At 43.9% G+C, this 16775-nt stretch overlaps 1 protein-coding gene across 1 annotated transcript in view; it reads right to left on the bottom strand.

Moving 5' to 3' along the window:
• Positions 1–644: 644 nt before the first annotated feature.
• Positions 645–16775, bottom strand: part of LOC8025581 — a 29435-nt gene continuing 13304 nt past the window's right edge. Inside the window, exons 4-5 of the mRNA XM_042290607.1 lie at positions 7179–7420; positions 645–681 (exon numbers count right to left, since the gene is read on the bottom strand). Of these exons, the coding sequence (XP_042146541.1) occupies positions 645–681; positions 7179–7420 (279 nt within the window). The remainder of the gene's footprint in view (positions 682–7178; positions 7421–16775) is intronic.

The following is a 16775-nucleotide window of genomic DNA, read 5'->3' as shown; positions in this document are numbered from 1 at the left end:
GCATTGGGAAATTTTCGTAGATCAATTCCGTCGTCCTCAACACTCTCCTGAGCGAAGGAGCCTCTACTGCGCATGTGCACCACTTAACTTGTCTGCAGAGTTACGGATGTTGTAGCGGGTTGCGTTGAGGGTTGCCGGTCGTCGAGACCATTTCTTCGTAAACTCTCTAATGACAATACGCAATTTCTTTGTTCAAAAGAAATATGCAACATCCTGCAACACCGAACTCACTCTCGGCACCAGTGCGCCGTGCAAAGTAACAATTGGCTAATAGTGAAATTTAATAATAAACCGTACGCATATAAATTGTGGCTCGGCATCGTGCATGCTTAGAAAAAAAGAGAAATACTCAGGTATTACGTGCAAAATTAACACTGTTTTTTTTTTTTGCTTGTGTTGCGGGAGTGCAGTCATGGCGCACTACAATCTGAAGTTCTGGTAAGATCAAGGGTGAAGCGAAACTACCAATTTCAAAATGGTAACTACTTCGAGTGACAGCAGGGGTGATGTTGTGTTCTTGTTAGTTTCACAAGTAATTATAATTTGGCTTCGTTGCATAATCCGGGGAGCGGTAATTAATTGGAAGGGGGGGGGGTACTCTACAGCACTTTGAGCTAAGGGGATCGCAAACATTTCAATTCTCATTATTCCCTTTCGGAAGCTTCGTAGATCAGGAATGACCTGGAATTAAATCAGAAAGAGTATGCCAGGGATTCGATTGCAAACAATTCAGGTATAGTAGATTCAAATCGTTCAAGCAGGTCATCGTGTACGCGAGAAACAACAACGCTATCATAAAACTGTCTAAAGATTGCTGGAAATGGTTCAGGCATACCCTTTATTTTTCGTTCTTTTTTTTCTTTTGAAGAATTCAGAATATTAATTAGGAAAAGAGTGACAACTATGTAAATCTTTATTAGACTTTTTGAGGTCATCGCAAAATCATTTTTTGTTTACGTTTAACAAACCCGATTCCCCAAACGCATCGCAACCTGGAAAGCGTCTGCCAGAGTAGTGTTTTACACATAGCAAGTCATAATACGTCTCTGTTCTCTAGAAAATTAAAACGTTTTCATACTTTACAATGTGTACTGAACCTGTGTTTAAAAATGAAGTGCCGATTGTGAATTATAGCTCTGAAGAGAAATAAACATTAACAACTTTATCCCCAGACCGCTTTTCTCGCTCTAATGAAGATAACTGAGTGCAGCGGCACAGGTTCTCAAGGCGGGATCAGGTTTGTCCCGATCCCGCCTTTGTAGCCGCTTTCGGGATTCTTTGCTGATACGAATATTACTCCACTGAAGACTTGTACGTAACTTAAATCATCGACTCAAGTTACTGTATCTTAAATTCTTTTGTGAGTGACTTGGTATCTTGTAAATACTTTCGAACGCCCGTATTTAGTACTCTAACTTAAATACTTTTTTCCAAATACCTTGTGCTCATTTTAAAGTTACTTTTAAGTTACTTTCAATTTTTTATTTTCTTTAGATGAGGGAAGCTTGGAAAATATTGAACTCCAGTTATTTTGGCCAGGCGCCTGCCGTTACAGATACATTTCGTGCCAGATAATACAGTGCACTTCCGTGCTTCTGCTGAAAGAAGTGACACGGGGAAGCGGGTGTCGCAGCCTCAAGCCGAGCGGACATGTGTCGTGTCTTCTAAGTGCGAAAAACGTCAAAGCATATTTTCCTAGATATTGTTTGTGGCCAAGGCAAAGAGCAACAGAGATTGCGAAGCTGAAGGGCATGCGGGTGAAAACATAAGATGTGCCCAAGCCTACAAACCGGAGGGAGGACACTTGTGTCGGAGAGTGGGTGGGTTCTACAAGTGTCTGGTAAGAGTCGACAGCAAACCGGAGTTTATTTTTTATGTTATGGAGTGAAAGCATATAAAAGAAAGCCTTCCAGCTTCAGAAATGCCTTAGCATCCACACGCAGTCGCACGCACCGCTCGTTCGTTTTACTTAATTCTCGTAGGACACAAGACTCGTAAGACGCGACTACACGGCTCCAATCCGGTGGCCCATCGCTCGCGGCGTACGCAGCATTAGCAAGTTTTAGTAGACCGTGTTTCCCTCTCCGCTAACAATCCGGTACGAAGAAATCACCACTGCGCCTGCGCGCCGATGTCCGGGTAGCGGAGGGGTTTAGCGGAGGGGGAAACACGGTCTACTAAAACTCGCTACTGTCTACTAAAACTCGCTATTGTCTTCGGTAGCACGAATGACCGCCGGTGCCCACCATGGTGGCTCCCCGCTCTCCCCCGGCCTGGACTCCCCGACCCCCGACTGCATGGCATCGCTAGTGCACTGACGGGGGAAGCGGAAATGTACACCTGACACAAGGGGAGCGTCGGAGGCGAGCCTCTTTGTACAAACTCCCTCTGCAGGCGAACGGGCCCCGAGTTGCTCTCGCCTATGTCCTCCCCATAGCAAGAGTGTAAAAGAAACACTTTTTTTTTTGTTTCATTCATAATTACTTGGGGCCTCCTAGAAGCCTGAGTGGCAGCCAAAGTTTAGCTAAGAGATTTCCAGGAGATTCCATAGTGGCTGGGAGGAAGAATTTTTTCTGACTTCGGTTGTGCTTGACAATGAATTGCAGAGAAAAGTGTAACTTGAGAGTATCTTGAAAGTAACGAGTTACTTATTTGGAATATTTTGTACTTTACTCAATTACTTTACAAATTTGAGTATTTAGTTCTCTACTCAGTTACTATTTTTCGTGGTACTCAGTAACTTAACTTAAATACTTTTAGTGAGTATCTCGTACAAGCCTGCTCTACTGTGCTGTTGTGCTATAAGGTGGGCATTAGCTCGATGTTTACTTTAATTTAGCTTGAATATTTGTCAAAAAAAGTATTGGTGCGTGAGTGCGCAGGGGAGGGAATTAGGGAAATTCCACTTTCCTAAGCAGTGGGATATAAAGTCGTCAATATTTGCGCAGCTTCCCCATAATTATTTTCCACCATAGAATAATTAGACAGCGCCATATACTGTGCAAAATATGTGCTATCAAGATTATGAAAGCACGAACAACGGAGCACGTGGCTTCCGGTACAAGCTGCTTAGCCCGGTGACAGTCTAGCGAATATCACAGATGTGCAGGTAGACCAGGGTAAAGAGGAGTCGCGTCCAGCATCGATATGACTCTACCAACCCTCGTGGTATGTCAGCGCTTTGCCTCGGCGCGCCGCGTAGCTGGGGACCCGTTCGCGACGCCGCTCTATGATCTCGTGGCTGCGTAGGGTACATGGTGGAAGAAGAAAGGGGTGTTTGAACAAGGCCAGTTAGGGGGTCTAGATTCTATTTGGGCTTCGCGCATTTCCCGGCTAGGGCATGGTAGAGTTGGCTGGGACTCTCCGCGGAGGCGCCGTTGCGCGCCGCGCGGCCTTGAAACTTTCAGCGCGAATAAGGTCCGTTCCTCGCGCTTCTAGCGCTCCTGTCAGGCTGCGCCATCTCAGGGTGTTTGCCATAAATGGGAGCGAGTCGTTGACACCGTAGAGTTATTACAAAGTACGCTAGAGGTTCAACTGGCGCTAGTGTCTATGCGACTTCCGGGAGGAAATTTAAACCAGACGGCAACCAGTCTACTTTTGCGGTGCTTCTGTGCATTCATATTGGAAAACGCTTGAATTTTGTCTATTCGCCGGAAAATAACACGAAAAACTTTTATTATTTCGGTTGTACGGGATAGTATGTACCTTTCTTAATATTTTAAAAGTGTAAGTGATTTAGTTACAAAATACTTGTTTACCACTGAACGATGTTAAACTTCGCTATATTTCAGGCTCAAATCTCCCTTCCACAGCCGGTGTGTAAAAACGAGCGACGATTCTAAGCAAAACAACAATCGAAAGGAATGTAAAGTGCGCTTAAGGTTCGCTAGCATTCCGGTGGCGCTTCTATATTCATAATATGCCCGTTCTGTCATTATACAAAACGTCCGTCGTGCATCTTTACAATATGTTTAAAAAAATAAAGTATGTGAGCTGCGAGAGGTGTGTCTTTTCATTATTTCCTATGTTGGCCAGTTTTTATCGGGCACCTGTTCTCTGGCTTCTCACCATTTGCAAAGATTCGGAGCCTCCGGGTCATGACTTGAACCGAGAACAAGCATCTTCGCACATAATCATGGGCGGAAAGAAGAAAGCAGTACTTATTCATTTCAAATCTGACTATATTACGTAACTTTCAATTTATTTTGATCGTCTTCGCGCACAAAGAGTTACTTATCCAGTGTTACCGCGTAGTGCTTGCCGTCTCTCTTGGTTTTCTACATGCTCTTCGTTCGTTTGGCAGGTATGTCCCTCATGCTGAAAAGCGCCGACGCCGTGTTCGCGCTAACCGTGTCGGACAGTGCACGTAAGTGCACGTACGAAGCGGTTTGAGCACCGTTTTCCATGCCACGAATTTGAAATAAGAACGCTGCAACTGACATATTATTTCGTCTGCGTGACTGAGAAACGTTCCAAGCTACCTAGTACGTACAATTTATTTGTGATATTTGCTCTTTTAATCGAGCGCAGAGAGAAAATGCACTCGCTTTTTCCCATAGAAATGCATTACCGGAAGTCACTTTCGGACTGGTTGCTTGCTGTCTGCTTATATTGGCAGCAGCACACAAGCGCCAGTTGAACCTTTAGCGTACATTATAATAACTCTATGGTCGACACTCCGACCCCGTGGCAAGGCGGCGACTGTCAGACAACTCTATCTTGTTCCACCGGGTTACGTGCGCGGGCGCCGCCCGTCGGTGCAGCTGCGTTCCTGAAGCTGGCCCGTTCTTCCACGCGCCGGCATCCTTCTTTTTCCTTACGCTCGTCCAGCCGTGGCGCCATCGATAGCCGAGAATAAACATCAAGTAAAGTTTTGATAACTCCGGCACCTTTGAAAATATCGTTGTATCTTTTTTTTGCTCTCCTTGAGTCTGGCCAGAGCATTGCTGCAGTCTTTGTTGAAATAAACATACTTTCTTCCATTAAACATCTTTAAAGCTATAACATGCGACCGTAGTTGGACAACGGTGAAGAGTGATAACGAAACATTTGTTCGGCTGCATTAAGTGTAAATAAAAAACGAGTTAATTAAAGGAAACAAACAACTACAATGAAATTTCTGTTACTGTCGCATTTTTGTATGTCCGTGCATGTATGTAAGTGAGTATACATCTACGAAAAGTATGCTTCAATTGGAGCCTCACAAGGACAGAAGCAATATGAACACCAGCTCTGCCATCAAACACAAACAATATGTGGGTAAAAAGTGTGTTTAATCCACCAAAAGAGAAAAGAGAAAAGAAACTGCGAATGACGCCACCGAGAGGTTGAGTAAAGGGTTCCTTGCTAATTATTCCACGAATTGGAGGATGTCTACCTATTTAAAAAAATGTGTTAAAAATTTTTGATACGTTACGGTTTTTTCAGTACCCGCCTTTTCGATATGGCCGCTTGACTTTTGCACAGCTTGCAACGCCGATCAAGCTAGCCAATAATTCTTCGCTTTATCAAAGTACTGCCTGTTGCTTCTAGAATAAACGGGTCATATGAGAAGTTGTATAATACATTATATTGTTTTGAAGCTGTATTGCCTAATAATCATGGCAAAAGTGAAGAGAATAATGCTCCTGATGGTACGTGCTACCATCGAGAGACAGATTATTTATTAGAACTGCGGGAAATGTTAGGACATTTCCAAATTTGTGATATCTCCATATAAAACGTATTTGAGTTAACCATATAGTCTTGTTATCTTACTTTTTAATGTGACATGTTATTGTGTTTTATTGTTAGTTTTATTTAAACGGGAATATAGTTGAATATTTCTCTTAACATTCTTAGTGCAAGCATTTTTCAGACACGCCACTACTTTTTCAAATAAATTGTTTCTGTCTTTGTTGAATAATATTTGCCATAGGGCTCTTTCACAAAGCGAATTTCCGACTTCCGGGCGGTAAAGTTCCACCAAGTTGATGAACAGCGTCCGCCACTTCCCATTAGTCATCATGCAGAGGTTAAGTACTTGTTAGCGTCGTTTTCCGTGTTGGTGAAACGCTCGGGCATGTGGAAGGGCTAAGTCGACGACTGAAGTCTGTCATTACGACTGGGAATGTATTTGGGCTGCAATAACCCATATTTTTGTTTCTTTCAAAGCAGCCCCGACGTTAATTATGGGAGTGATTTTGGCCTCGGAGATACGGGTAGACTTGTCGCTTGCCGACTCGTCTTAAGTCCGAACAAAGAACGGTATGTTGAAAAGCCATTAACCAGCGGATGCTCCTTTCTGTTCTTGACTACTCTGGCTGGCGTACTTGACTGAAAGAAAAAAATCGAGAAACCTGAAAAAAAAAAAAAATCTGCATCTGCACATTCAATGATATAGGACTAGATAACATCAGCATTGCGTCCAGCCAGAATTCAAACTGGAAGTACGTGAGGCGAAATCGCTTCATAGCACGCACCAAAAAAAACAACTGGTGTGTGTGTCATACAATGCACTATAATGGCAAAGTTGTTCCCACTAGGAAGTCATTATCCCGATGGTCCAATATTTGTACATTTACCCTTTGTAGTATTTTGTCCCTTCCTTCTCCAATCTAACTCCTTCCTTTCAGATGTATATGTAAAACTGAGCTTGTCGCACATTTCTCTGGATGAAATGCGTCGAACTCTGCAGCATGGACAGAAGAAAGGCACCGAAGTAAAATTATAGCATTCACAATATTCGACCTTCTTTAAAAGCAAACCGACCCGAAAGTCACTATCTTGAATAAAGGCAGAGGTGACATTCATTATATCTTTTTTTTTTAATACACCGAAAACACGAATGGAAGGTATAGCATGGGTTGTTTATTGAAACCTACCACCTTCGATAAACGTGCTTTCCACCCCTTCTATCGCCGTTGCCTTTATCTGGCTTCTAGTTTATTAACTGTTCTGGATCTATCTTCCTTCTTGGTCCTTCATCCTCCTTTTCTTCTTTCTCTTCCTCCTCTTTCCCCTCTCTATTCTGCAGTACCCAATCCCCCTCGTCATCCTCTTTGTTAGCTTTGTCCTCATCTCCCTCTTCCTTCTCATCGTCCGCTTCTTTGTGATATTGGTAGCCGTCGTCATCATCATTTTTATCGTCGTCATTATCATTTTCATCGTCGTCATCATCATTTTCATCGTCATAATACTCATTCTCATCATATTCGTCTGGGTCCTTATGTTCATCGTCCTGTTCAGAGTCCTCATCCGCATAGTCTGGCGTCTCAGGTGGTTCATCTTCGCGTTTCGGAGTCTTTGGTGTTTTTCCAGAATTTTTCCCTGGTGGCACCTTATTCTTTCGTGAATTCTTCGACACGTACTTCTTATAGGTATCACTCTCTGGATGATGGCATGCATCGTCTATACACAAGCTTTGCAGGTTCCGGTTGTACTGCACAAATGAAAGATTAAAAAACACATTAACGCGACTGCATTTAGGTGCTCGTGTCGAAGAAAATCCGGCGTCGGCGTAGGCATTGGGGGGACAGGAAAATCTCGGTATGCACCTGGTGACGTCACACGTGACGTCACGAGGGATACATTCTTACGCTAAATTTCGCGAGAATATTTTTCGCTAAATGTGTGGGTAAAATGTCCCGCTAAATTTTCGGATAAATCTTTCATCTATATTTGGCGGGAAATATTTCCGCTAAATTTAGCGGGTCGGCAGGGTCATGACGACACAGCTACGTGCGATGTTTAATGAGCTACGTGCGACGTCACGTATTGCATCACACGTGTGACGTCACACGTGATGTTACGCGTGTGACATCGCCTCACAAGGTCTCGCACTGGAATTTCAAGCAACCCACAACGCTCACGTCAACGTTATTAGATTAGCTCAGTTACGGAACTGCTCATAGACGCCGCATGCACGAACAGTACCCCCCCCCCCCCACTTACCACGACTCGCCAAGCGTCGCTCGACGCGCCGCCAGACGGCTGCTTTTGTAACTAAATCAGGAGACGTACGTTTCAACGTTACTAGAAACGTAAAAACCAACGGAAAAAAACTTTTTTTTGTAGTAACTTTTATTGGAGTTTAGCACAAAATGGGGGGCGCGTGATGTTTTCTAAAATCTTTAGTTTGCTAGGTTTTGCGGCAGAATAATATATTTTTCATACAACCTTGCGTCAGCGGGGATTTCAGGTAGCGCGTCCCGACCTAGGCTCATCTTAACTTCGGGGTGAATTCGCGGCGCGGCCGTTGGGGAGACGAGGGTGGCATCCTTGTAACCCTATCCACTGTATCTGTTTCGGCTCCGAAATTCGCCGATTGAAGCCAAAATAGATGTTAGGTGCGGTTCCTCGAGCGACCGCTGCCAGGTAAATGGCGCCGTTGTGATCGCCATTTGGCGCTTCAGCGGGGCTCTTCGGAACGCATAGTTATGAAACGAAAACATAGATGGCGCTTCGATCGACACTTGGCGGATTGGGGTGAGTGAGGGGGGGTGCCCCCGACCGCGGGATTTCCACAACTGAGATAATCTAATAACGTTGGCTCACGTCTGATGTCACGTGACACGTGACGCTACCAACAAGCGTTTCTTCCTCTGAAAAGACTTCGCGAACGGGGCCCAATAACGCTATCGTGTTCCACTCTTAAAGGCGCTTTTTTGTACAAAACTTTCTATGGTAATAATAAACTTTATTCCGACTCAGTAGTCTTGGCTGGTGGGCAAAAGGCGATATGACGCCGCCTGACGAGGCTCCACCAGCCATGTATATCGTTCAGTAGCGGAAGGATAGTGAATATGATAACAAATTAATTTTCAACGGTTTTCAGAAAGTGGTCAGACAAAGCTTAAAATGGTATCGCAAGTAGTAATATAAATACACATAACACTCGTGTACCATCCAAATCAAAAGTAATAATACATTCACATGAGCACACGTCATACTGTCTGCATCACAACCGCACAATCAACAATTGTAGAAAAAACACTAGCCGAAATTGAACAAGAAGTAAGCTCTCACACAATTTTTAAAGCTATAAGACGATTTAGCGTCGTTAACTATTTCTCAAATTTCCAAATACTGATTTAAAAATTCTGGAACTTGATGTGCTAAGCTTTGTGAACCATAATTAGTTAGAGATTTTGGTGTCATATAATTTTTATCTCCGAGATTATATGGTGTGCTTTTACGTTGGTAGAGCTCGTAGAATGGCCGCCTTGTCACTACTAATCTGTTTATATGTTTGTGACCGTCTGAAACCAAAGCGGAAAAAACGATCTTGCAATATTCCTTAAAAAAAATCATGAAATTTTTAGATTGTTTGTTTCTCGAACATAAGTATATGTCAACCAAAACACTATTCCGGCACTGAGAAGCAATTTACGCCTAAAATTTTACACATCGATCATTTCTGCAGTTGTTGAGAATTCTAAACACGTCGTAAGTACTGGGCGGGGCTTAGCAGTCCGTGACATTCAGATTTTCCACCCAGTAATTATTGAGAAAAGAAACTTTTTCCTTTACTTTTTTTTTTTATACGTGCAGTAGGTCCTTTCAAATTCTAACTCTCTATTTTAGTGTATCTTCAAAATCACGAGCATAAAAAGGCTCGCAACCGCAGTCGTTTTCCTTTAACTGGGAGGGGGGGGGGGGGGGGAATTACTTTTTATTTTTATCCATACTGGTCTAGTTTAAGATTTCGACGAAACTAAAATGGCATGGAAGAAACCTTCTGCCTAAAGCACTAAATTTGCTATCTAAGAAGCAGTATGAAACAGTGCTGTACCGAGCTGTAAACTATAAAATGAGTCACGGAGCAAAAATAGCAAGTTTATTCTTATGAAGAACTGAGCTTGGTCATCAATGAGTTGGTTTTCTAAGAGTCGTGCCAAGCTCCCTTGGGCGCTACCCATTTGTTTCTCCGAAGCCCTGACGTGCGAATTCCTATACAGCCACTGCCAGGACGAGAACTGCAGGGAGCAGCATGAGCTGTGCCGCTTCCAGCGCTTCCTTTCTACCATCGACGACGCTTGAGACTATCGCGAGCGACGAACCTGGTCGCGCTGCCAAAGCGCGGCTATAGACACCGAGCAGGTGCTGGAGGATGGGCATTCGGAAGAGACGTCCGGCCGTTCCCGTCTTTTCAGTGACCATAGTTAGAGGACACATAGTTTCCGAAACAGAACACACATCGGTTAGTGGTTTACCAATCGGAACTATATTTTACATTGTACCGGAATGGCCGATTAGTGTAACCACTTATTCAACATAAAATAAAAATAAACATTCGTTTTTTTTTTTTAACAAAACTGCAGGCTTCACAGGCGTCATATGAGGTGCACACTGGATGGGGTAAAAGCGTTAAAGAGACGATGGGCAAGTTAAAGGACATCAACGCCATGGAGCGCTATGGAATACAGAACTTTAATAATAGAAAATAAATATTTTTATTATTAAACTTCAGTTGGCGACGAACGAAAAAGAGCGCGTTTAGCTGCTGAACTTTATTAATATCAGACAAATATGTTTTCTTTTGTATTAAACTTGAGTTGCAAGTAGCCTTGGCTGATGTTCGTCGTCTTCTAACTTGTCCCTCGTCTTTTTAGCGCTTTTATGCTGCGCAATGGGTCACCAACTAGCCCAAGTACATACCATTCTAGTATATACCCTTAGAACATACACAAATACGTACCATTCTTCTGTAATATTACACAAATGGTTATTTAACACTTCACACGTTATTCACTTAAATTCGTTCCACAGGTCAAAGCAGTAGAAAAATAGGGCTACTTCTGATATATGTATTCCCAACATTTTATTTATTTGAATTCCTACAACGCCTAAAAAGGCATTACAGTACACAAGAAAGATTATACGTTATCGAAATATTATAACAAATATGAAACGTCATTACGTACGAAAAACACACAACAAATTCCAATCTTAGAGGCTCTTCAACATGAGATTAAAACAAACAACTGGAATTCATCAAAAAACAGCTCTAGCATTGATATTTCTGCAACCTCATGAGGTACTTTATTCCAGGCATCAATCAACCGTGAAATAAAAATAACATTTAAATACATTATTTTTAGATGTAGATGGACGAATTTTCATTAAATTACTTTTTCTGAGGGACACGCTAGCAGGCTGTAGGAGATATGTTGATTTAGAGATATAACTATGTTCGTGAAAAAAAAATGTTAAATAAAAGTTTCGAACGGGGGCATTGACGTCTTTGACTCAGAGGCCTCCAACCCAGAGACGACTTAAGGTCAGTAACACTTACTCTGAAATTATAATTTTCCGTAACAAAGTTGGCAGCGCGATTCTGGATCTTTTCAATGTGGTCTTCCAAATTTAGCCTATAGGGGTCCCAGATTGTACACGCATAATCAAGAATATATCGTACATGCGGAAAAAAGAGGGTTTCTTTTAGCGATAATGAAGCTAACCTAAACTTTCGTTTAAAGAAACCCAGTGACCGACTAGCCTTTGCAGTGATGTAGTCAACATGTTTGTTCCAAGTTAGATTGATAAAAAATAACTCCCAAATATTTACCATGCTCTATTTAAAGCACCAAGCCGCAATCTTATCTAAGTCGGTTTGGAGGGAAAGCATGCGAGTGTTGCAACCTGCGTCTCTGTATAAAACACGGTCACCGGCATACAATCTTATGTTCGAGGAAGCGTTTACAACTATATCGTGAATAAAAGTTAAAAACAAGAGAGCGGCTCCTAGCACCGATCCCTGAGGGACACCAGAAGTAACATTTGCATTCGGGGACTGGATTCCATCAATTCCCATGGACTGTTTCGTTGAATCCAAGTAATCACCTATCCTCCAAATAACGTTCGGATCAATATTAAGCCTCTGAAGTTTAAACATTATTGCTCTGCAATCAACGAGATTTTGATAATCGCAGATTACAACGCAGAAGACGGACTCAAAATGAAATATATTTGAACCTAATAGGCCAGGTATTATATTTGCTTTTATTTTAATTTTAGTCCATCTTTGGTGTTCTAATCTGCGATTATCGAAATCTCGTTGACTGCGGAGGAATAATATGATACCAGCATACATGCAAGGTTTTTTTAAGGTGGTAGTCACTATAATAAAGCTAACCGCCAAGCGAGAGCAAATCAGTGTAAAAAGGGATACTTATGCAAATGTTGAGTTTAACCTTCGCACGAAATCACCGGGAACTCCTCCATGACCAATTAGAAATATGCGTTCCTTGATCTGCCAGTGAGTATAGCAGATACCCGCACTTCCATGTTCGCTTTTAACTTTCTTTAACTGTAAATTCCTGGTATACCTAGAAGTGACTTTGTTGAAACTTCAGGTGACACAAAAACGAATGTAACAAAATGAAATCTTGAAAAGCGCTATATTGTTTTTTGGAAGGTTGTATATACATGGTGATTTTCTATTTTTTTAATCGTTGTTAAAAAAAAAGCTATCCAAGCTGGAACAATTTGCTCTGTGCAAGAATGTTGGATAGAAAAACATTAGATGGAAGGAATTTCAGGAAATGGCTGATATAATTACATATAATTTGTTAATTACTCCTTTAATTCAAGATAAGATAGGTTACGTTACGTTGACGATATTGACGGCAACGGCTATTGAAAGTTCAAACGATTTATGGATATCAAGACAAGGCAGCGCGGGCTTCATAGTATATATCATTTTTTTTCTTTTCTTGTTTTTTTCTCTTCTTTGCCTCTTGATTCCAAAGGTAAAGGCAAAGAACAAAGCGCCAAATGTTTGTAGAATGGAACAACGGGGTCGGTTTTCGCCCCTCGGCAAATACTGGCCTACCTGCTGTCGGTGCATCTAAAGTTCCGTGATACTTCATTTACAAGTAACTAGAGCCGATAGAAATGACAAAGCACATTCCGCTGGAACGGAATGTCGGTATTCAGTTCAAAGATCTGTTGTGGGCCGCCATAAACTTCCTAAACCCTGCACCGTCCCGCAGTTGGCGCTTCAAAGAATGTCGCTGCTTGTAGGAAAATCTTATCTAGGGACTTAAGCTGCATTCACATTGAGTGCGATGCTGGTATAGTGATGACATGACTGAACCGCCTACGACACTCTTCTAAGCATCATTATGGACAGGATTTCAAGCGCTCTTCTTGCCTCCAGATTCGAAATATGGTCACAAAACCCCGACAACTTACAGTATAACATCTCGAAACTCGGTGCCCTGACCTAAAATCTTTATATTTATTTAGCCTCGAATAGTAATTACCATTGATACTGCCTTTTGTGTGACTCTTATAAGCGTTAGTGAGACTTTAGTTAACAAATTGGAGTTAATATGTAGCTTGCCGTGAAATTAAAATCTAATTAACGTTCGCCTAGCTGGTAATGCATATACGGCACAATATTACAGCGCACAGAATGACTTGACTAAGAAAGGCAATGACTGCATCAAAATACCTCTGATGAATGTTCACGCAACATGATTAAAAACTAAAGCACCGCTAAGAAGACACGTGTTGCGAAGATTAAATGTCTCCTAAAATCTACAACGCAGTGTTACTCCAGCGGTAATTCAACGTTGGAAAAAGCGCCTGTAATCCAGTACTGATTTTGCAGATGTTAGTTGATTCAGTGGATCAGTCTCATGTTTCGCTGCTGAAAGGTTGACCGTAGCCGCGTCCCAGTGCGTATGATGCTAGGTATTTATTTCCGGCCGAGACCGGCATTGTTTCATGGTGCGCACAAAACAAATACCGTAGAAGGACTGAGCTTATCTTTATACATACCGTAGGTTGTTTCTTTCTCCGAACGAAGATATCTCACCGCTACCACAGAAGGAATCGAACTCGCATTCAGGAGCACTTTTATAGTTAGCATGGGATCTGTTGAAATTTAGATCGCTGCGGCGGGCTACATCCGGGCATCACAAGTTGTGACGCGGAAATCTCAGCAGTGATAGGATAAATTATAGCGCTGAATCAGAAGTATATTCAGAAGAATTTAAAGCTGCAGGGATTATTTTGTTTTTAGTGGCGACAATGTATTTGCTTATAATGAGTTTTGAGCGGGAATTTATTGAGCCCAGAATAGTTAGAGAAAATATATATGATATATTTTTTATTATTTTATAATTGACACTCACCATTTTGTATGTATCGAAGGGTGTTCGCTTTCTTTACAGTTAACGTGATCATTCAGAAGATATACGTGACCCGCGTTTTGAGCAGTCTAATTAAACTTGTAGCGCTAAAGCGCGAGACTTAGAGCGGTGGCGCCAAAGCGTGAGACTTAGAGATACGAGCCTAACGGTTGGTTTTTCGGGGTCTTCCTTTTAACCGTCGCGACTTGCTTCACGCCGTACTTTTTTCACACGACCGGCCACCCCGAAGCTCGACTGGCCTCCGTTGCACCGCTCCGCTCGGCCGAGGCGCCGAAGACGTCGCCGACATATCGCCTACTCCGTATCCTTTGGTCGGCCCCCGGCCCGTCGATACCAGTTTGCTGTCCACGCAGATGGAAATATGTCCGCTGAAAAAATGGCCGAGATGAAGGTTTTCGACCTAAAAAGGGCACTAAAAGCCCGTGGACTTCCTACCTCCGGAAACAAGGGAGAACTCATTGAGCGTCTACAAGCTACTGCGTGTTCCTCTACAGATACCATACGAGATATTCATTGCAGCCTGGAGTTTTTGAGCAACACCACTGTCAGCGATGAAGACGAAGTGTTCCCTCCGGAGAGCCTGGATATCCCCACTGCGGGCAACAACGGTTCAGAAGTGGCCATGGACAGCACGGAGGAGCCATCGGCCGCAGGAGAAACTTCTACTCCCACGTTGCTCACTACCACACGCTTCCTGCCTGTAAACACGATGTCCAATAGTGTGCAGCACCTTGTCGTGTCAGAACCCCAGGTCAGCGGGCACTACCAGCCAGAGGCAACGACACTGGTTGACGTACATGCGGCCTGTACCGCCGCCAATCGGCAAGCCGACGAGCCCTCTCAGGGTGCTACGCCGACCACTGCCACTCGCGCCGCGACGCCCGTCTTGACGCCAGACTCCGCCCGGACTTCCCAAGCCACCGTGAAGAGTACCAACATTGCAGCGGCCGCTGAAGACTCTGCTGCAGCTGTTGACGACAGCATTAGTAGTGTAGACTGCGGGTCGTTGGAGCTGAAGGCAGACGCGAAACATGACGACACGAATCAAAGATATCCTCTCACATGCAAGGTATGTGCCGAGATGTACAAAATGAGGGATGCACACGAAAAAAGACTCGAGGAACTAGAGGCTCAGATAGGCGCCCTGTCAGTACGCCTAGACCGAGCATCGGACGGGCGCAGGCTGTCTGAAGTGACTAAGAGGATATCGACCCTGGAATTCAGGATAAACGAGGCGGCGAAGAAGAACGAAGCACTGCAAACACTAGTGACAGCGCTCTCAGGACATGCAGTAGCAGCTGGACAGACAGGAGATTCCATGGTTACAGAAGATGGGACAAGCAGCGCACCATCGGAATCTGAAGGGGAGAACCAGATGAGCAGTGAAACAGAACTGCATCACAGTGCGATGACATTGAACGATGCGACGAAGGCTGGAGTAGACAAGCAAGGAAACGCACTACAGGACGACCGTCCACAGGATGCCGGTAGTGCCATAAATAACACCAATAATGTGACAGCGCACACTGACACGCAGTGTGACGAAGTCCCAAGCAAAACTTCAAGTGGAGTCACACACATGTCCACTCAAGAGATTCACGTGCCCGTGGCTGCAAAGAAGCTGACGCATGAGGATGTTCCGATCCGACCGCCACGAGGGATCACACGAGAAGTGATAATCGCAGGAGATGGGAACTTCCTGCGGATAGCTCGAGCTCTCATCGAGGAAGTCGAAGCACCTAAAAGCATGGAGTTTATAACGAACAGGGGAGCCACAACTGAGGTAGTACATAAAATTATCGAAACATATGAGGAAAAAGCGAGGAATGTACCCCGCATGTATATACTGCACGTGGGGTTGAATGACGTTCTGAAGGGCGAGCAACCTGACACAATTATAGAGCGACTGAGGCTACAGTGGGCCAAACGTAAGGCATCACTAGCCATCTGCTCAGTACCCGAAATAGACGGCAGAGGAAAGGAACTACGCGCTACGACCATGCTCCTGAATGCAAAGCTGAAGCAGCTGTGCAAGAGAATTAGAGCAAGGTTTATCGACCTCAGCCGAGAACTGGCCAGCATCCCAGCAATGCAAAAGGACGGGCTTCACTACTGCAGAGAAGGTAGCCAGGTGCTAACCGACCGAGTGGGTGCATTAGTGACTCATTTTTAGGACTTCAAAGAATTGACAATTTCAGCGACCATACTGGGAGCAACAGGAGACGATACGGGACGCATTCCTCAGTAGTAAACCGGTCAGAGGCAGAAAAAAAAGCACTCGCTCACGACCTCCCAGGTCTGTCTTCTGGTCCCAGAACGAGTGGAGCACACCGGGTGGTGAACACGCCTTAAATATCAAAGGAGACTGTACAGAAGCCGGTGCCCAACTTTCACGGTCCTGTGTATCCCCTACAATGCCAGAGGGACCATCCGCCACAGTCGTCACCTCTGCACGCAATATGGGTGCCCCCACTCCTCATACCACCCAACGGACATCTTCAAGGACAAAGCTGTGGGGCACTCCCATCGAGGACAGGCAGTCAGGAAGGAACGTTTGCTCTAGGGCCTACTGCGAGACAGACCTTGCCTGTGTGCAACCCAATGCTGACCGACTTGATGACCGGATGCCTTCAG

The sequence above is a fragment of the Ixodes scapularis genome, unplaced genomic scaffold, assembly GCF_016920785.2.
Source record: "Ixodes scapularis isolate PalLabHiFi unplaced genomic scaffold, ASM1692078v2 PGA_scaffold1__304_contigs__length_218370807, whole genome shotgun sequence".
Taxonomy (NCBI): domain Eukaryota; kingdom Metazoa; phylum Arthropoda; class Arachnida; order Ixodida; family Ixodidae; genus Ixodes; species Ixodes scapularis.
The sequence above is the reverse complement of the archived record's forward strand: the minus strand, read 5'-3'. Positions and strand labels throughout refer to the sequence as shown.